Source organism: Enhydra lutris, unplaced genomic scaffold, assembly GCF_002288905.1.
Source record: "Enhydra lutris kenyoni isolate GAN:26980312 unplaced genomic scaffold, ASM228890v2 scaffoldscaffold8, whole genome shotgun sequence".
Taxonomy (NCBI): domain Eukaryota; kingdom Metazoa; phylum Chordata; class Mammalia; order Carnivora; family Mustelidae; genus Enhydra; species Enhydra lutris.
Genome location: NW_019154092.1, coordinates 45,297,563 through 45,319,525, shown reverse-complemented (window position 1 = coordinate 45,319,525; position 21,963 = coordinate 45,297,563). Strand labels below are relative to the sequence as shown.

The following is a 21,963-nucleotide window of genomic DNA, read 5'->3' as shown; positions in this document are numbered from 1 at the left end:
AGCAGATTAAAGATATTTTACTAGAAAACAAAGTATTTCTATAGCTTACTCAAGAGATCAAAATGGTAATGAAGAAAAAAAGAACAGGTTAATCATCCAGGTTAATGGATATTTTCCATATGATCAGGCAAATTTTGCCTATTTATGCCTCTTATAAGTATCAATTTATGCTTGGTATTTAGATCTTGATTCTTTTCCAAAGTTTAATATTTACCTTCACTTTTATACTTATTACATTTTTAAGTATCTCTGTTTAGAAAATCAAGGAGAGATCTTTTTCCTATCTATGTCACACCTATCTCCTCCTATACTACTGCAGTATGGTGTATCTTTTTTATTCTACTATGAATCCTTAGATTATAGCTATGAAAATGCTACACTTCATTACAAAACCAAATAAATATTTAACTGTACTAATAACATTTTGATGATGTGCCCATCCACCCTATTAAAGTGATGACCTCGTAAACATCTATCAGAAGCTCTTCTTTAAAATAACTGTAAAAATGTGGGCCCTAAGTAAATGTAAAAATATTCTGTAGACTCAGGAAAATAGAATTTCATCAAATAAAACACAACATGGGCAGCTAGTATCTGACAGGCTGAAATATAACTTCCAAACCTGTCTTCCTTCACTACCATGAACACCTCTAAGTCTTAGAAATGGAAATAAGGGGGAGACATGGGACAATGAGTATTATTTCAGCTAGGAAGAGATCATACTTTTATAAAACTAGTCTCTTTGAGCATAAACGTCACTGGCATTTGGGAGGCTGCTAAGCAACACTGTCCTTGTTTGTGTTTTAGAATGACATACTTGCATTCTGTAAATACCATGAATTCACTGGGTTTTCTCAGGAAGGTTATTGTTCAGAATAAATCATTAGCCTAGCAGTACGTTGAAAAATCATGGCCAGTTACTTTTGAGAGCATACAATGCAACAGGTACTACCCCTCTGAGCCTCAACTTACTCATCCATAAAATGGAGATAACACTAACCTCCCAGCATTATTTAAAGTGTCTGTAAAGTAAAACATAGTATCTGGTCCAGTGAATGTATTAAATAATGTTACCTACAATATTTCATGCATTGTCTAATGTGATATATAACTTTAGGCAAGTGTTAACTTCCCTTTTGAATTGAAAATATCTTGAGGGCATGACTGAGTCTTGCACAACTTTGTATCTTCTGTAATAGCTATGCTATATCTGGCAAGCACTAGTCAATATTCAGTGAATATATTTCGAATAGAAATTTATATAAAACATCATGTGATTAATCATTTCAAAAGAATGTAAATTACAAAAATTTCCCTTTTCTGATAAGGAAGATCAAGACAGAGTTTTAGATATAAATGTCTGGAATATGGCTTGATTTGGGATTAAATGAAGTATTCCTGTGGGGATAGCCTTGGATAATGACATTAAGTCACCTGAGCTCTAGATGAAGTTTCATGGGAAATCTTTTCCAAGTTATACAACCTAATGATGTCTTCAAAAAGGAATCTACATACATGTTTAACTACGGAGACTATTACTCTCTTTATAGTAGGTGTGGATATTCCAATCCTATAGATGAGAAAAATGGAAGTGAGCAAGTTCAATGACATGACAGGTCATAGCAAACCCAACTCCTGCACCCAGGTCATTGGACTTCATGTATTTATCCCCCCCCCTCTATTTTGTATATATTCTGCCTACCGAATAAAACTGTGCTTGGGAGTGAGATGAAATAATAGATATGAAAGTCGTTTGAGAAGTTCACAATGTAAAACCAAAGCATTCTATTACCACTATTTGAAAAATGTAAGCCTATTTGTATTACTTTTTAGTGGGCTAGATATGGTCTGTATTTATCCTTGCTATCCAACTTACCCCACCCTTTTCTCTAAAACTCTTCTTCTCAGGGTAAGGATGTAGAGTGTGGGTGTTTACGAAGGGGGACAGAATGTTAGTAACTGAAAGCCTTAGGTCAGGGAAGATGGTGGGAAGAGGAACATTTAAAATCTTGTTGTTTGTTTGTTTGTTTTAAAGGTTTTATTTATTTATTTGACAGAGAGAGATGACAAGTAGGCAGAGAGGCAGGCAGAGAGAGAGGAGGAAGCAGGCTCCCTGATGAGCAGAGAGCCCGATGTGGGGCTCAATCCCAGGACCCTGGGATAATGACCTGAGCCAAAGGCAGAGGCTTTAACCCACTGAGCCACCCAGGTGCCTCTGTTTTTGTTTGTTTGTTTTGTTTGTTTTTTCTATTCCCAAACTTCAATCCATGAGAGAAATCAGCCTCTGGTTACAAGGAATAGTTATTGGGTTGAGTCTTACTTTACAGGCATTCTTAGTGAGACTCAATAATTCCATGTGTGCTGTATTAACTATTCAACCGAAATCATTTGCCTCAAGAAATTCTGGAACTTAAGCCATTCTGCAGAGAACAATCACTATCCTTCAGAACATTTCACATACTGGCAAAGTACTCATGGCCATTCTGTGAAATGAATGTATTGACAGAGTAGAACAATTATGAGCATAAAATTTTTAGGGTAGTCTTTTAAAAGTAAACTTAGAATTGGACAATCTGTATATAAAGAGAGACTTTTTAAAAAAATGTCCTCATATGTTTCATTGGTTGTCTTATCTGATAATGTTATCTTTATTTATCATTCTGCTGAGCCCTAAATCTAATACTGCAAGGAGATGGATAGGGTACTTAAAACATATGTTATATCAATGATACTATTTGGACTTGCCTGGAGAGTTTTTCCAAATACCTGACCTAGCAGGGTGACAGCACCAAAGAAAGCTTTTTAAAATGGTTTCAACTAAAAACTGATTTATGATGAAACGTGAATTTTACAACACTAAAAAGTTGAAAGAGACTAAAAGCAGATGCAGCATGCCTAGAGGAAGAAAGAGGCAGATTTATAATACTATTGGTGGGATTTTCCTTTCTCTCTGTGGTCTTTAGAGTCTGACACTCCCAAAGGAAATTGTCATCCCTGAAATCACCATTGGCTAGAAGCTAAATTAAGCAAGATGGCAGCTTAGTGGAAAGAACACTGCATGAAATATCAGGAGATTCAAATTTTCTCCGAGACCTGTCCCAGTGGAGTGGTAAAGAGAACCGATCATGTCTTCTCAGATAAGGGGCATCCGAAGGAGCTGGAGTGCCAGGATTGAACTACTGGTTCCTTGGTTACTGGGCAACATGTATGATCCTATTTTTAAAGCTATCTTTTTCATCCCAAACCATCGTCTTGTGAAGGTTTATGTTTTAAATGTGTTTTCAGATGTTATCTCACTTGAATAACTTACGGATACTTTGAAATGTGTCAGTGGAACTAAGTGTCTTACTCATTCCAAAATTATAAATAATATGTTAAGCAGCAACAACTGTGCGCAACTGCCTCTAGAATCTAGCACAGTTCTAGGGACATTGTAGGTACCTGACAGACAGGCACTTGTTAATTTTCTCATTTAGACCACATTTTTTGTATTATTTGCATATACTAACATTGTGGCAGGCTCAGGAGGTAAGAAAATTGTCCCTGCATACAACTATTTGCTGGAGTTGCTAAGGCTGGCTGACAGAGACTTAGAAGAAGTAAAGACAATGCCTCCAGTATCTGTTTCTACTGAGCTCTTACCAGGGTTGTAGGATGACTCAGTGAAAGGGGTTGGTCTAATGCATAATAGTTAAAGGGGAGTGTGCACTGTGGTTTTCTTTACCACCTGAGTGTGTTTCAAGGCTAACTGAGGAAGTAGATGCTAATGGCTTCGAGTGCTTTCTAAGGACTTTATAACAAAGTCTTCCAGTTGTGTTCCCAGGCATATGCACTATAAAATGGGTCTCTGTAACATTAATAGGGTTGCCTTTTGTGTCCCATCTAGATTCCAAATAAAAGGAAAGACACCAACATCTACCCCGAAAAATGAATGTGGAGCTCTGCTATTTTCTAAGGAAAATGGCATTCCTTTGTCCAGAATCGAATCATTTACACAAACGCAGCATCTGCTGGCATTTGAATAACATTCGACATTTCTTGAGGTTATTCTACCTTGCCTTAGAATTGCTTCCTAAGATACAATTATTCCCATTCTAATTTTAGATACTGAGTTATTAAAATGCTTTGTTTCCCATCTGGTGCCACTGCAGCAAAATGACTCACAACCGTCCAGGAAGCATTTAAAACAAGGTATTAAGCAAATGACAATTCATTTTAAATTTTACACTATCAGTTAGAACTTCACCTTGTATTTCGCATTCGCAGAAAAGCTGGTCCTCCACCGGACAGTGTAAAGTCGCACTTCAGATGTTTTTTGGTTCTTAGGGACAGAGTTGTCTGCCCAGCTGACCCTCACGGCATCGTAGGTAAGAGCCACAGCCTGTACACCTACTGGTGGGAGCATGGGGGTGGAGACATCTGGGACCGAGGTGGGGAAATCATCAAGCAAAGGATAATAATCAACTGGGTCAGTGGGATCTGGGTTTAAAAACCCGCCAAATGAAACAAACAAATAAATGCATAAATAAAAGAGTTAAAAAATAAATATCAGTGGTAACACGTCACGATGAGTTAAATGCATGGCAATAATGATGAAAGGGAACATGAGAAGAACAGAAAAAAACACAATTAATTCAATCGGAAAACTCATTAGAAACAGTATTGCTTTATTACAAAAATAACTGACTATTTTCTGTAATTCACTCATTTCCCTATAGTGGTTTTATCAACTCCATTTTGGTGATCACTTCTAGCTATATATCCTAAAAGTCCATTTCTTTTTAGAATGTTGCACATTGTTTCCTAAAAGGTCTAGTATAGAACTTGTCGGTTTTATAACTATACAGATAGCTTAAAATACCAAGATCAAAAGGAGCATCTGGTATATTTCCTCCTGGTAAGGAAATAAATGTCTATCCAGTATCTTTGTTTGTTTGTTTGTTTATTTTTCTTCTTTTCTATCTGGATTTGTTTCTCTAGTGCTTTCATTAATGCTTAGACTATATCTGCATAATATTGTTTAGGCAAGAAATAAATAAAAAAGCCCAAAGGGCTCTGTGGTCTACAGCAATCCGTCTATGACCATGATTGCGTAAAGCCGGCCTGACCAAGTCCGTGGTCTGTGTGGTCCAACGATATGTTTGGTAAGTGGGTTTCTCCTAGCACTTGGGGTGGCAGATTTTCAAAGACTGAAATCCTTAAAGAAAGTATGTAAGTAGCTGTTTTATCCACTTTCCCACAGAATAATTCACTAAGGCTCTTAAAGCATACCTATATTCTGTATTACTTGTTCCAAAATGTCAAGTTCCATAGGAAGACTTTATGTTCTCGACTAGGAAGACGGAATGAACTGTGTGAGGTACACACGGGCTTTGATCCTGATTAACATAATCAGAACCTGCGTGACGACATATCTAAACCTGCTTTTAGAAAATTCTCTAGAAAAAATTTGTACTCATTTTTATGCTGTGGATATCACAGTCACAAGAGTTTATCTTGTGGCCATAACAAGAGTCTAGTTTTGAGTCCTTAGTAACTAAGACTTTTCAGTTTTTGAAATTTTACCTTTAAATCATGTAATATATATTCTCACTAACAAAGAAAAAAAAGCCCTCAGGCTGGGCATATAATGACATTTGGGGAGCTGACCTGCTAAAATGTAGAGTTTCTGAAGGAGTGTACATAAAGAGTTTATATTTTTAAATAGCCTAGTTCCAAGCACGGCAGCTGCTGGCTGGTTTTTGATGATTACTTCACTTTGTCCACTGTATTTCAAATGCCTATCCCCTACTTATTACTGTGTTTTCCAATGAATTATTTAGTAGTTTACTGGGCTGTGGTCTTTGGAGCAAAATATAAAACCTGAAAACAAAAACAGAACAAAAGGAAAGGGGGAAAAAAAAAAGAGAAAGAGAGAGAAAGAAAAATGTGTGTTTAAAATTTAATGACAGAGCCCAGGCTTTCTGTATTTCCTTTGATGTGTCTTTTTATTAAGGGCTCCTTTAAACCCAAATGGATTTATGAAATGATGAAGGGGGAGCTGAAGAACCTCCAGGAGGATCCCAATCAGTCACCAGGTTGGTGCATCGGTGGCAGGTGTTTTGGCCAGACGGAAGCAGGCACTGCCTCCCTTGTTTCTATTCTTAGCCGACTTTCCAAGAAGAATGTTATACATACAGGAAGACTATTCTGAATCACAGACTTCTTTTTTGACCAACCTACATACTGTGTTATACCGTATTTGCTGTTTCTTTGCTTAACCTGGTTTTTAAACTTATATGAATTTAATCCTACGCCACAGGTGTCATATATAAGGTTTCGAAAAGTGATTCTACTTGGAGAAATACTAACACTCAATCTGGCTGTTTCTGGATTTTACAATCGTCTATTTTTCATGACTTGTGGAGTTTCTTGGAGTCTCAGCTTCCAGAATGCATCCCTCAAATTTCAAATGATGTTTGTTGGTAGCTATCTATGGACTTACATAACTTAAGAATTTCTATCTCTGGCCAAGCTTTTCTTGACTTTTTTTTAGTGAATTTGTTTTCAGGAATGGGTTGTCATTCTACTTGCCATCTCCTTTAGATCTGTACTGTCTAATACAAGAGACACTAATCACATGGATAGTTTACATTTAAATTATTAAAATTAAATACAATTTAAAAATCATTTCTCCTGTTGCACTAGCCAATTTTAAGCATCCTATGGCCATTTATGCCATCTATCATCTTGAATAGTATAGATATAGAGCTTTTCCAACAAAGCATAATGTTCTAGCGGATAGCAAGCACTATTCTAAATACGTGTATGCTACATACACTGCTCATTACATTTCTCTCAGCACAGAAACTGAGTAGTTAAATTAAAAGCATTTTCTTTTTTTGTTAAGAAAACATTTCTTGAAAAAAACACATTTTTGTTGCTAAATAACATTTTTGCAATTTTTAGGTGCCTTACATGTTGTTGATTTGCAGTGGTTATAGTCAAGAGTAAAAACTAAATAAATTAAAAATTAAAAAGAAAAAAAAAACATAGTCTCAAACCTTTTGCTAAAAAGAGAAGCCCATTCAGTTCCTAATAAGTATTTTGGTAAGAGTTCATGAATTTTCAGTTCACATACTAACGTTCAAAACCAGCTTTTAAAAATAATAACATAATTTTACATCTGGATTATACTTCATTCAGACAGTGATAAAACGGTTGAGAATAAGCAAAACCAAACAACCCACCTCCTTATTCCCCTGCCTTCTCCAGGCTCAAAATGTCTTGTTTTTGCAATAATAAGAACTAGAAAGCTCTACTGCACGAATAAAACTCTTGACATGCTCATTTGACCCGGTGAAACTTTCCTCTGCTCTCATACTAATATGCTCAGGATGGGATGAGGCTCCAGCGATGAGACCCATGGAAGAGCAGGCATTAGTGGAAATCATCATGGCCTGATACTTACTCCAGCCTGACACACTTACTGCCTCCGATTTTTTATTTACTTGATGCTGGCCTCTTCTAAGTCTGCTCATGGGAATACTTACAGAATTTAGAGACAGAGAATGTCTTCTCTGTGGCACTACGACACATTTACTGATAGAATTTCTCCCAGAACCTTAACCTTTGATTCTATTTATTTGTCCTCTGTTCTCTATGACATGTGGAAACAATAAAATAAGTCTGCCACATCCTTCCCTTTAGAAAGGACTGGCTTTATTCACTCCTCTTCAACCTTGCCCTACTGACTTGACTTCAGTAAGAAAATGCCTCACATGATTTCCAACTTTTGGTATCCATTCATCCCCCCAGACGCGTTAGGATTAGAGTCCTAGCAGGGAAAAATAGTCTTACGGATCACTGGTGTTTTAGAAACCACTCTGGGAATGCCCTATGCCAAGGATTAAAGAATGACAACAAAAGTGAAGGCAGAAGTTAATGTCCCAAATGGTTCTTTGTGAGCAACTTATCTTTGGTTCATGTAAACTCTATTTTTACTACCACTGCTTTTTGCTCAAAATTAATTTTTTTCTTTTTTTGATCACCTGAGTGTCCCTTCGTGGGTTTTAGTTTTGGCAAGAAAGTAGTGTTTGAGAAGACTAGCCATAGTATAATTTGTGTGGCCTGATCACAATCTCAAGGACACACTGATGAGCAAGTCCTCAACATCTTTTACCACAGACAGGAAAGAGATGGCTTACTGGATACAAATTATGGGAAGGACAAATACAGCTAAAGTGGCCTGCTATCTCCCAAAGAACCCTGCTACTTACGGAACAAGAGAATAAGGGGAAGTGAAAATTCTAGACGCCCTCCATCATGTTACCTCATGGTTTCCTATTCTGGACCTCCATATGCCTCATGTATTTAGAGATAATATGTTTGATAGTAGACATTCTCTTGGGGAATACTTCTTATTTGCCCTTTTCGAGAGACATGGTTCCCTTTGATAACACAATGAGGGAGCCATACTGTCTCCACAGATAAATGAATACATTGACACATACCCAAAATTTTGCATACCACTTTAGGCAGATTGTAGACCTTGAAAACAGCAACCAAAGATTCAAGCAAACTCTGGATCAACTTTGCCTCACAAAGAAAATCTGGCTAAAATCAACAAAGTGATGGTTTATTTGGAAACCATCATGGGACAACTGGAAATTCATTTTACAACTGTGTATTCACAAGATTAGTCTATGAATGGAGTTTGTGGGTTTGGAAAACAAACTGTACCAAGTTTACATAATTTAAGTGGATCCCACTATTTATTCTATGCTGACTTATTCCTCCTTGTCAGTTTTCCATGTTCTCTATGAAATTCTGCTCTCAGATCCTTTATTCTCATTAAGGTGAAAGTAAGTGATGAGTTAAATGAGCTCTGAGGCTTTTGGGTTTTGAAAGGAGGCAGGATCAAAGAATTCATTAAAAAGATGGATCTCCTGGATTTTTCTTTCAGACTTCAGACATAAGGCTATTGGGGATGGTTGTGTGACTTTCCAGTGACTCTGAACAGCACCCCAGGGGTGGTATTTATTCTATTTTTGAGTACGCCCAGCCTTGGTCACAAATAGTCTCTGTAAAACTAAATAAATTAATAAATAACTATATAACAATAAACAATAAAATGTCCTGAATCTCATTCCTCTTACCCATTCCTTTCTGAGTTACTTGCGCTCTTTTTCTCTCGTGTGCTGCCTTTATGGTCCAACTCACAAAGAATTCCCAGAGGTGTAAAACCCTGGAGGGTGCCAGTCCTTTCAATGTCATAAGGCTCTGAGAACTCTTGGGGTGACCTATAGGCCTGGCTCGGGAAAAGTCCACCTCTCTGACTCAGACTAGTCCAAACCAGTCCCAGGAGGTAGGTCCTTCCTTGTCAGGTTAGATTGAAGGATCCTCTGTAGAGAACCAAGTGGCCATTTGGGCATTGGGTGGCTTTTGCACAGAAACATTCCTGCCTCACTGATTTGCAAGATGAGACAAGGTGCTCAACAGAATGAAGAGTGGTATTGGGCTACCAAAATATGAGCTACTGAGATAAGACAGAGAAGGAGAGATCTATATTCTCTGAGTCCACATATTAATTTATAGACTGACTTCCTCTCAATTTTGTAAACCAAGAAAAAAATGAACTGTGTGTGTGTGTATGTATACACACATATACACAAATATGTATGCACACATACACACTCAATGCTCAGAACATGACTAAATACATTTTGCTTGTTCGTGTTTTTGTTTTTTTTCCATTGTATTTTGTTTTATTTTTTTATTTTTTAATTTTTTTCCCACCACAACTCAAACATTGGCTCCCTTGTCATAAGATGATGAACTATTTCAGCTTACCTGTTATAGATCTGGTGGTAGCACTTTCATAAAGTGGAACTCCTTCTCCTGCATTGTTAAAAGCTTTTAGGGAGATTACGTAATGGGAGCTTGACTCTGGAGAAAAACAGAAAGAAAATAAACATGCTGATTTATTTAGTGTACTGAAATATCCAGGGTAAACATTTTCCTGCCATAAAATTTAATATAACCTATTAAGTAAGGTGTTTAGGAATGAATAAGTTTGATTCTGGGAGGAAGGGGGCAGTGGTGACAATACAGTTTTTAATCTTCCTAAATCTCCACATAAATAGAGACTGAGTGACTAGATAGACAACCATGAGCATTTGGACAATTATAACAAAAGTCTATGATGAGTTATACTCTCAGACCCTGAAATACAATTGCATGTGGACAAACTACCAACAATCTTAGGACTTGTATGTTATCAGCATCTGTGTAGGAGAAATCAGAGAGAGGCATCAAACTTGAAAACAGGATAATTCTAAAATAACTATCAACTAATGCTAGAAAATGCAACACAACAATCTGAGGATGGTATATGTAAAACTCAAAACTACCCTGCAAAATCTCCTTTCCAGGACAGAACCTACACAGGGGACAAACGGCTGGGAACAGACTTAAAACTTGAGCAGACAGAAGCAACAGAAATGAAGGGAAGAGAGAGTCCAGATAAATTCAAAGAGAGAAAAGTCATGAAAACTTGGAGAGCAAGTGGCTGTATAGTTTTTAGTGTGTTTCAGGGGTTGGCCAAATTTTCTTATAAAGGGCCCAGATCATAAATATTTAACTCTGCAGCCCACATGTTTTCTGTCATGAACTCACCTGCATTTTTTTTGTTTGTTTACAACTCCTCAAGAATGTAAAAACCATACTTGGTTCAGTGAGGTTCAAACAAAAATAGGACCTGGGCCAGCTGTAACCTCCCCAGGCTACAGTTTGCTGAGCCCTCAGCTCTGGTCTAATGAAAACAACAGGAGAGGGAGCTCTGTGTATTTAGAAAAGCTATTTGAGCATCCAGGAATGTAGGGAAACAGGTCATGTGAAGGAAAGCAAGCAACAAAAATCTGTTGAGGCTAAATGTCTTACAATACATACTGAGGAGAATACCATTCCTATAGACAAACAGAGATAAAAAATATGCAAGGAAAGTAGATCAAACCTTTGAAATTTATTATTTCAAAATGAGGTAAACAACACTAATAAAATTAAATACCAGATATGCAAGAGTAATATAAATTAGAATTAGAAAAAAAACAAACTCAGAAATGAGGTAGTATAACTCAATACAGGCTATCTAAGTAAAAAAATATATATATATATAAAAATTAAAAAGAGTAAAAAGTAAAGAAAATAAAAGGAGTAACTAGAGGAACAAACAAGCACAAGGATAAATAAAACAAAAAGAAATCAAGAGAGAGTAAAAGAAAATTCGGGAGAGAGTGACGAATAGAAGAGAAGGAAGGTCCAACTGACGAATAATAGTTTTCCTTGAGGAGGAAACCCAAAGAAAGGGAACAGAACAAATACTGCAGAGTAATTCAAGACATTTTTGCTGAGTTAAAAAAAAAAACCTTTTAGGTATCTGGACAGAAAGAATACATGAGTTGAAAAGGGGAAACTTAAATTATGATGTGGCTTTTGGACAGCCACATTTTATGCCAGAGGGAGTGGAGGTAATTTATTTGAGATACCCAAGGTAAAAAAAAAAAAAAAAATGGGGGCACCTGGGTGGCTCAGTGGTTTAAAGCCTCTGCCTTCAGCTCAGGTCATGATCTCAGCGTCCTGGGATCGAGCCTCGCATTGGGCTCTCTGCTCAGCAGGGAGCCTGCTTCCTCCTCTCTCTCTCTCTCTCTGCCTGCCTCTCTGCCTACTTGTGATCTCTGTCAAATGAATAAATAAAATCTTAAAAAAAAAATGGGATTCAAGGATTTTATAGTTCACAGAAGTTAGTTTAAATAAAAAGGGCAAAGCCAAGCTCTTATCAACATTTAAGCAACCAGGGAGCATTTCTCCCATGATCCTGAGAACTACCACCACAGAGAAACGAGCTCCTCAATGACCAGGGAAGATAACCCAACAGCAAACTGGTGAAAAATGAATGTTAGGAACTAAGACTAAGTGAGATTTTGTCTTGTAATGGCTACATGGTCTTCTATTATAGCTACCCTATAATTGTATGTCAAAAATAAGGGAGCCTGGGGGTAGTGTGTATATAAAAATTAATGTTTCAGTAATTATTATGGATGGTGATACTATTATTATTGTTATTCTGAGACTAATGTAACATGGGCTAATGCAAATGAATAATCATGAGAATTAAAAATTCTATTATCTTCTTCGTCCTTGAGAACCAGAAGATTTGTGTAGATGGGAGAATATACTGATGTGCAATAGAAGAGGTATGGAAAGTCTTCTGTTCTTATAATTCAACCAGAAAATCAGTTTCAACTTAAAAGGTATTTTATGTCTGTCCTAGCTCTATCCACTGAAGAAGCCTAGAGACATTGTTAGTAAAAAGAACCCCTAATGCCCAAAATGGGATTTTGAAAAAAAAAAAAAATTTTTTTTTTTTTTTGCATTGCGAGAAACAAGGGTTTTTTTGTAAAACTGGTCTGAGATAGGACACATATCAATGGATCCTAAAACATCTTGATGTAACCAGATAGAAAGGAAACAATCAAACACTAATAGGCTCACGTCAAATGGATTCAGGAATCAAATCGAAGAGGCTTCCACAGACCAAAGATGAAGACAATCTGAGTAAGAGTGCAATGAGTTGAGACTCAACAAATAAACATGAATGTGTGAATTCATAAAGATATTTAAAAAAAAATAAAAGTCAGTCACTTCTGAGGTTGACAGAGAACCAAATCATTATCTTGAAAACCAGGTAAAAAATCAGACATTTATTATGTTTTTCCTAAATAAACTTTTTGACTGTGTAACCACACAGCATGTGAGGGGAACCGTACACTTACAATATTCCAACTAGCAAGTGAAAACTCAATGATAGAATACAAATATTACTATGTTGCGGCCCCAGTGAACAAATGGACCTGGGTATTAAGCAATTATGATTGCTAAGATAAAATAGAGAAACCCTGGCATTATGTGTCTTCTTTTTAAATTTTTTTTTTAATTTTCATTTTTTAAATTAACATATAATTAATTATTAGCCCCAGGGGTACAGGTCTGTGAATTGTCAGGCTTACACACTTCACAGCACTCACCATAGTACATACCCTCCCCAATGTCCATAACCCAACCACCCTCTCCCTACCCCACGGCCCCCCCACCCCCCACCCTGCAACCCTCAGTTTATTTTATGAGGGCATTATGTGTCTTCTAAAGAAAGAACACACTCATTCTAGAGTCTTCCCCAAGGATGGAACCTACTTAGTCTGATCCAAATGACAGTTTGCAGGAAATAGAGCAAAGAAAGAGTTCAAGTCCAACTTTCAGGAATTCACTAAGCTATATATTTGTTGCTTGTAGTTTTCTGTATCTGTCTTTTACTTTACGATTAAAAAAGTTTTAAAAATGACTGGATTTATCTCCGACAGTGAATGTCCTTTGAAAATTGATTAGATGGCTTTTTTTTCATGAGATTTTATGTGACCCAAATATTAGCATTTGAGATATTGACATTCCAAACCACAATGACACGAGAGCCACAATATAGCCAGAGGAATAAAATAAAATTATATTTAATGTTGTCAAAGCGCTTCTATTAAGTGAATTGCTTCTTCTACAAGAGCAGATATTTCTTTATTAATTTTTGCTGTCAACCTAGTTTACCAATAAGAAAGTAATTGGTCTACAAGTGTTAAAAGCTCTTAGAGCATATGTAAAAGACAGACCTCTATTGTCAGGTTACAATCATAATTCTGGGCAGAGAAAACAATGAACAATGAAAGACTACATAAAATTAAGCTGTACAGTGTGTGATACAACTTGTGAATGCTATGTGAGCTTAGAGGTCTGGAAAATTAGTGAGGGACTAGGTCATCTGAGATTTCTTGGCAGATAAGGACTTGGTACAAGGGCTTGAAGGTATGGGTAGGATTTAGAGATAAAAGAATGATAGAGAGTAGAAAACAACATCAGGGAAATGATGTATGTCAAAAATATAGATTAGATGGGTCAGCAAAAATACTTCTCTACTAGGAAACATCCTTTATAGTTACTGTTTTGGAGACAAAGTCTGATTTCAAACATATGATTTATCCATACAACTACAATGTAAACATGTGCATTAGGGTCAAGATCTATAAAATTGCCTTGCTGTGGGTCAAATTGCAGAAAACCTCTATTTGCATTTATCTATGTATTTGTTTATCAAGGGAGTGAAAGAGAGGTCAGCATTTCCAAAACTCATGTGCTTGGGAGCTAGGATTTCGATTTCTATTTGATTTGGTTTTACTTTTTAAATCTGAAGGAGAGAGAAGAAGAGAAAGGAAAAGAGATAGGGAGAGAGAGAGACAGAGAGAGGGAGAGATTTAGTAACAGCGTATGGAGGATGCTGGACAGTAATTCCTCTAAGTAATTCACCTAAGGAATGGAGCCACCAATCCAAGATGTTATTAGCATACGGAAGGCAGTCTTCTAGGCTATCAGCATACGGAAGGTAAGCCACAAATCTGTAACCTCAGATTCCTATATACACAAATACATGCAAATCTACACATATTCATGGAAAAATAAATGATGAAGTCTGGGCTTCCTTAGCCAACATGTCAACCATAAGATCAACAGCAACAAATGAGACACTATACTAAGGAAGTAAGGACGGTGCAATAAAATTATAAAGCAAGTCTCATTTATGCAAGGTGATTAAATATGATTGTTTCATGCTGACTTCTCTGCTTGGAATTCATAGTGAAGACTGACTTGATCAGAGGTTCTTCACTTCCTGCTCAGAGTTGAGAGCTGAAGCTCACAGATAGCATGGTCTACGAGACATTGAATTCATGCCTTCACCTCTGTCCACCGCTCGCAGCTGCCCAGCTTATACCTCCTTAGAAAACATGCTCTGAAAGCCTCTGCAACATTTGTGCACTATTGGTTTTCTGTCTTTTGGAGTGCATATATTTCTCATTTAAGAGGAAAAGAATGTGTCTTAGCTGGTTCATTTTCATTTTACTACTTCGAATTTTTATTTCAATCTGAATTTTAACAACACGTGCGCCTCATCTAGCTGCTATCTGGATCCCGAGCAGTATTTATAATTTCTTAATCTCTCTCCCATAGTAACGGTGAGATAAATGTCATTTCAATACTGACGCTTGCTTACAAGTCTCTGATGACGTAAGTAATGGCAGCTTCTTCCACATGATGGCTAGCCATGGTATAGGATAGGCTAGCAAAGACTCTGGAGTTTTAGAATTTTTTAGCTATTGAATTAATGAGTTACACAAATTGCTAAATTCCACAGATCCCAACTATGCTGTGCACACCCTAGGGGAGACCTAGCTTTAATTTAAATAAAATGTGGTAATGGCTTAGCCTTGGGAAAGGGAAACAGATTTGCAATGGAGTTGTAACTGGTATAAGAATATCGCTCAGAGCTCGTGGTCCTGGAGATGATTTGGTCTGTTTTTCTCCTGTTTTTGGTTAGTCATTTAAGGGTCAGGTAAGTTCATTGACTTTTCTAAAGGAACATAGAGCTACCAAGGAAATAAAAGACCAAGGTCAAAGCCACAATTGTTTTGTCTACCTCCCCCTCCCCTTTTTATGGAAAAAAACAAAGAAACAAAAATCAAACAAACAAACAAACCAAAACAACCCTTTCCTTTATGTTCTTCATACTCTACCCTCTCATTAACATCTTTTGAGCTTCCCCTGGCCTCTGTACAGTGCTTTTGTCAAATGCATCTGAATCTCCTAAGAAAGCAGCAGGAATATCGCATGCCCTCACAGAGCTTGCAGTAATGAATCAACCTGAACAATAATAACACAAATATCACTCAGTTATTGGTTAATAGTGGACAGTGGGCTGTAATGCTTTGATCCCCTTTTATATTGTGATATTGGCCTCTTGTTCGTGTGTTGAGGGGGAGAGAGGCTGGGAGCAACGGAGCGGTTTTCTCCCCGTACAAAAGGAGAGTGTCATTTATGGACGCACCACTAGAGGGCAATGTGGAGCTATTTTCCTGCACATGCTCAGAGCTCTTAAACTTTTAAAACTGGTGAATCACAAAAGAATTGCCTGGAATTGCTCCCTCAATAGAAGAATCAAATGAGTTAAACACATTTAATATCATAATGAATTCCAAATGAATTAAACATTAATTATGGTCAGACTCCATTGTTCAGGAATACACTTAATGACAATTATGACGGCAAATTTATTTTTTGGATTTACTGAAATGATGCAGATACATGGCTTGAAAATGTACCAGTAGCCTCTGGAAAACAAAGTACAGCTGTATTTTTTTCATTTGAATTCACTGTGATCAAATCACACTGAAATAACTTGGATTTTGGTAGATGTCCAGGGGAATTATTTTTAATTATGGATATTCTGAGTGATTCCACAGGTTTTCATCACTATTTGGTCAACCTTTCTCACAGAATGAATTGGATTGGGATAAGGGAGGCTGAAAAAAGTACTTAATAACTCTCTGAGCCTCTATAACACATGGCTCCTGGCAAGTATCTCTTTTATGACCAGGAAAAAAAAAAAAAGGAATAAACGCATATTCACTGATTATGAGGGTTGTAAAGACAAGGGATGGGCAATAGAGAGGCTTCTTGGTTCTCCTTCCCCAAAAACTTGGTAGGTGAGAGACCCATTATTCTAAGAGCTTTTGTTGAGGTTTTCTTGAAGCTAGTGAGATGAATGGCTCTCTGGGGTGGAGAGAGTGAATCAAAAGACCTGTGGAAAGTTCCTCAGGGACTAAACCAACATGCCTTACGTGGTAACAAAAGTGGCGAGAAGAACATCATTATTTTTAATTAATATTTGGTGTGCATTAAACGCCACTGGCATGTGCCAGATTGACAACCTGTAGTCCTTTACTCATTACAGATTATGTACTTCACTCAGTGGCCCCCCTCCAAGCCAAGAGCTTGTCAGAGCCCGGTCTCCATGTCCCTGCATCTTTCGCCCTTCCCATTAGCACTGCCAACCAGTCAATTAGAGAAAATTTGAGTGGTAGCTGTTTTCCTAATGTGGAAGCCTGCTCGTTACAGGGAACCAGGGCTACGTGCACACAGAGTCCAGGCCAACCGGATGGCTGTCAGATGGTAAATGTTATTGGACACCTCTGACCCCACTGGACCTAAACCATTTAATTAAGTGTAATGGGTGTATAGCAAATAGATCTGATTGCATTGATCTCCTAAAAGGATGAGTAATTCATATTTGAGAAAGATGTCATTTATATAATACATTCAATATTCAATTGTATTTCATTGCATATATGTCTTTGCAAATTTAATTAATAGCTAATCTAACTAGCACCCTTATGAAGCTTTTGCTTTGTTTCATTTTACTTTTCCTTTGCCAAAGAATGGTCACATTATAACATGACTTGCTCACTAACCAGTCTTTACAGGTTCCAGAGACTCGGCTAGTCTATGTGAGTATTTGAATTATGGGTTTCTTGCTATTGTTGTTGTTGTTTTGTTTTGTTTTTACCTACCAAGGTCTATCACCCACCAGGAGAGAAGTCAGGTAAAAATAAACTTTATAAGAGATGTTTTAGTGCTTGGCAGATAGAAGATGCTTAACAAATATTTGTTAAATTGATGAATGTATGAGACCCAACAAGGCTATATTACTTACTGAAGTTTAAACAGTAAGCCCCTGATCAGTCTGAATGCAGAATTCAGATTTCTTGATCCCAAATTGTACTTTCTGATACTTGCAGGCTCGTGAAAAGCTTCCATTGAGATTGTACAACATTTCCCCTTCTCGCCTGCAAATGCACATTTAACTATTCTTGATCCATTCATCTGTTTATTCACTTATCAATCATCATTGAACATCTTCTATGTGCAAGAATTGGTTTTAAGTTTTCGAGGGCATCTAAAGATTAAGGGGGAAAAACCCTTCATGTGCCTTGATGAGTCTCCCAGTTTTATTGGGAAACAATTGACATAGATTATCGTACAAGTTGAAGGCATACAGCATGATGATTTGACATACATATTGAGAAATGATTACAATAGGTTCAGCTAACACCCATCTTCTCATATAGATAAAAAAGGAAAAGAAAATCTCCTTGTGATGAGAACTGTTAGGATTTTTTTTCTTAACAACTTTCTTATACATCCTACAGCAGCATTAGCTTTAGTCATCGTGTGGTATGTAATATCCCTAGTATGTATTTATCCTTTAACTGCCCATTTATACCTTTGGACCATCTTCCTCCAACTCCCCCTCCCTCTCCTCTTCTTCTGGTGATCACAAGTCTGATCTCTTTTTTATAAGTTCTTTTTTGTTATTGTTGTTGTTGTTGTTGTTGTTTTTAGGTTCCTCATATAAATGAGATCATACGATATTGGTCTTTGTCAGACTTATTTCACTTAGCATAATACCTCAAGGTCCATCCATGTTGTTGCAGATGGTAGAATTTCCTCATTTTTTACGGATGAATAATATGACTGTGTGTATACACACACTCACTCTCTCTCTCTTCCTCTCTTTCTCTCTCTCACACACACACACATAAGCAATATGGTACAACTGCTTTAGCCATTCATCCATTGATGGACACTTAGATTATTTCCATGTTTTGGCTATGGTAAATAATGTTGTGAACATGGGGGTGCAGATCTTTTTAAATTAGTGTTTGCACTGCTTTTGGATATATTACAGAAGTGGGATTGCTAGATCATATGTTAATTCTATTTTTAATGTTTTGAGGATCCTCCATACTGTTTTCCATTGTGGCTGCACCCATTTGCAATCCCACCAACTGTACAGAAGTTTTCCTTTTTCTCCACATCCATGCCAGCTTTTGTTATCTCTTACCTTTTTGATACTGGCCATTTGATGAATCTCTTAATGAAGAAGCTGTGTTGGAAGTTTAAAAAAAATTAGAGTAAAGTGTTCTAGAATCATAGGAAGGCCTTGTGGAGAAGACGGCAGTTTTGCTGAATCTTTTGGTAAAAAAAGGTTGAGAAGAAAGAGTGGAATAAAGCACAAGCTCATAGTGGTTGTAGCATCACACAAACTAGGATCAAGGTGTGAAGACAGTGACAATTTCTCCTCCTCCTAATACTAACACTTACTGGATGTCTCATTAGGCCCTTTCTTAACTAACTCACATCCCTCATTTTATGTAATCCGTACCTTAATCCAGTGTCTGACATATAGTAAGTACTCAATAAATATTTGTTGAATGGCTGAATAATTATCCCCCTTTTGTAAGTACATGAAGAATTTTTAATTCCAAAGTTCTTATCCTCTGTACTACTTGCTTCTTACTGAATAAGAATTGGGAATGGGAGAACATTTTTTACACGTTTTGAGTTGGGACTTTAGGGATATTAAATCCACAGAACTATGTGATTCAGGAAAGATGAAAAAGAGGTTGAAAGTGGTTACGTCTCAGAAGCTATTGTAATTGTGCAGATAAAAATCACAAGGGCCTGGACTAGACTGGACTAGTACAAATGAAGAGCAAAAGATGGGTATGAATAATATAATTTCTAGATGTGCTTGGAGGGACAATGGGGAAGGGAAAAATTAAGAATGACCTTTGATTTTGAGTCTGGTAGTGAGATGAATTTATTGCTGGGGCTCAGAAGTCAAGAGGGAGAGAAAAAAATCTGTTTCTGGCTTATTTGGTATAGAGAGGAAGTGGCATCACAGATAAAACAGTCCTGGGGTAAGAATTGTATATATGTAACCTGTGTTATGGTAGACTTTCACTTTAAGCCTTGGGAAGGCAGTGCATGTCACTTCAAGGTACTCTCCCAAATAATTGCTTTCCTATTTTTATTCCCACCAAATTAACTAGCTGTTTTGGGGTTTCTAGGCTCAGACTAGAGATTATCTCCTTAGAGTGATGATCACCAAGGCTCTACCTTGGTGAGTGCTACCACATTTACACAGTTATCTTCCATCACATTTAGGAAAAGTAAGCTCTTTCATGTGTATGGAGCTTTGATTTTAAAAACAATTTTTCTCATCAAGTAGCTCAACAATACCACAAAGTACATAGGACAGGAATAAGCATTTCCATTTTATAAATGGAGAGACTAAGGTCTCGTTGTAATCATTTAAGCCAGAGAAGACACAGGAAGAGCTGAGTGCCTTATGTATACTCACGTTTGCTCCTCAATAGTGCCCAGACAAGAAGGTCTGGGGCTTTCTCTGACCTTTCTGCAGGGCATTTGGTCACCAATGAAGAATAAACCTTCTTTGCCGGCTTTGGTTAATGCAGTTAGTGAAGTGCGCTTTGGCAGAGAGCACTCAGAGTTGGAAAAAATGATAGAATAAATGCTTAGATTATGAAGCACTACAAAGAGCTCACAGATGGAGGATTTAGTGAAATTTCTCAATGAAGCTTTACATTAGAAAATTTCAGGAGACAACATAACCAAACATACACAAGTTTTTCCTCTTGTATTCATATTTCTTGAAGAAAAACAAAAATTAGATAAAAGACAAGGTATTACTGTTGTATGACCGACCACCGAAGGACTTAATAAAAAACACCAACACTGTTCATTTAGCTAAGTAAAAGAAACAAATCATTCCTTTGGTTTAAAAAGTCAAACTGGCTCCCTCACAGAAAGAAAAAAAAAATAAAATACATTCAAGTCTTTTGGTTAAGAATGGAAAGAGAGAGCACATCTTTCCCTTTTACAGATGCATGCCATTCCTTCCTCTCTTCCTACTTCCTTTCTCCTTTGTCTTTACTTCCTGGGCTTCTGACTCTCCTGACTCATTCCTTTGAGTTCCTAGGTGGGGTGAAGGCAACAAGGGAGTAGAAAAGGACAGAAAACAGAAGATATGAAGAGAAAGAATGACAAGCATATGAATACCTGAGTCCTGGGGAAAGAGAACAGATATTACTGTAATGCCTCGAATTCTAGTTTATGGGCACTTGGTGTACTGGGTACCAACCTTGCCAGGCTTTATTATGCTTATCTTCACAGGAACCCTGAGATGTGGGTACAGTGTGGTCCCCCCTCCAGAGATGAGAATGTTCAGGTTTAAAGATGGTCACAGGACTCATTAAGAAGCAGTGCCTGGATTCAAATCAGGTCTGTCCTACTGTCTGTCCTTGGGTCATTGCAGGATAAAGTCTGAATAAGACATCAGAGGAAAGAGGCCCCAGAGAGTTTGCACTCTCTTTGAAATGGAAAAGTAGAAATAAAGACACAAACAGAAGTAATTTGGGGACTTCACCATGCATGTGCCTAAAACTGTGTGTGTGTATGTGTGTGTACATGTACGTGTATCAAAGTAGCCTGCTCAATCTGTCAGGCTATATTCACTCAAATTCTTGCCTTCATCTGGACAATGTCTTTTGTTACCTGAATGCTGACCTTTAATTAGCCAGTATGTGAAACAGATGAAACTCAAACACTCAAGTGACATGCAGCTTACATGCATCTATGGGTGCTTTTAGTTACAACCATTGTTATCATTTCTCCATATACTGTTGCTTCTTCTTGCTTCATTGTCTTTAGGCTAAGCCCCATTTAAGATAACACATGAAGTACTATAAAACAGCATTGTCCTATGGCACTTTCTTTGATGATGTAGATGTTCCCTACCATGCTATCCAGTATGGTGGCTACTAGTCGTACTTAGTCTTTGAGCACTGAAGATGGGAGTACAAGACTGAGAAACTGATTTTCTTTTCATTTATTTAATTTTGATTAAGTTTAAGGAGCCATTTATGGCTATTGCCTTCCATGTTGGACAATATGCCTATCTAGAAGCTCTGTTTACCTTTTTCTCTCATGACGTTGCCATGGTTACTAGAGGCTTTTGGACAATGTTAAGAGCAGATGGAGCAGATTCACTGTGAGGGTCTCTGCTGCTATCTTTCTCTTAGAATATGAAATAACACTACCTATACATGCTATGATTTTATAGCCTGTTCCGAGCTTTAATTTAATAGGTTGCATGCATATATCACATTTGAAGGTAAACTAAAAGCA

The 21,963-nt window shown here is 37.2% G+C and overlaps 1 protein-coding gene across 1 annotated transcript in view; it reads right to left on the bottom strand.

Annotated features, from left to right (window-relative positions):
- LOC111142604 (DCC netrin 1 receptor) overlaps positions 1–21,963 on the bottom strand; it is a 739,964-nt gene that overhangs the window by 113,732 nt on the left and 604,269 nt on the right. Inside the window, exons 15-16 of the mRNA XM_022495904.1 lie at positions 9,832–9,927; positions 4,247–4,479 (exon numbers count right to left, since the gene is read on the bottom strand). Of these exons, the coding sequence (XP_022351612.1) occupies positions 4,247–4,479; positions 9,832–9,927 (329 nt within the window). The remainder of the gene's footprint in view (positions 1–4,246; positions 4,480–9,831; positions 9,928–21,963) is intronic.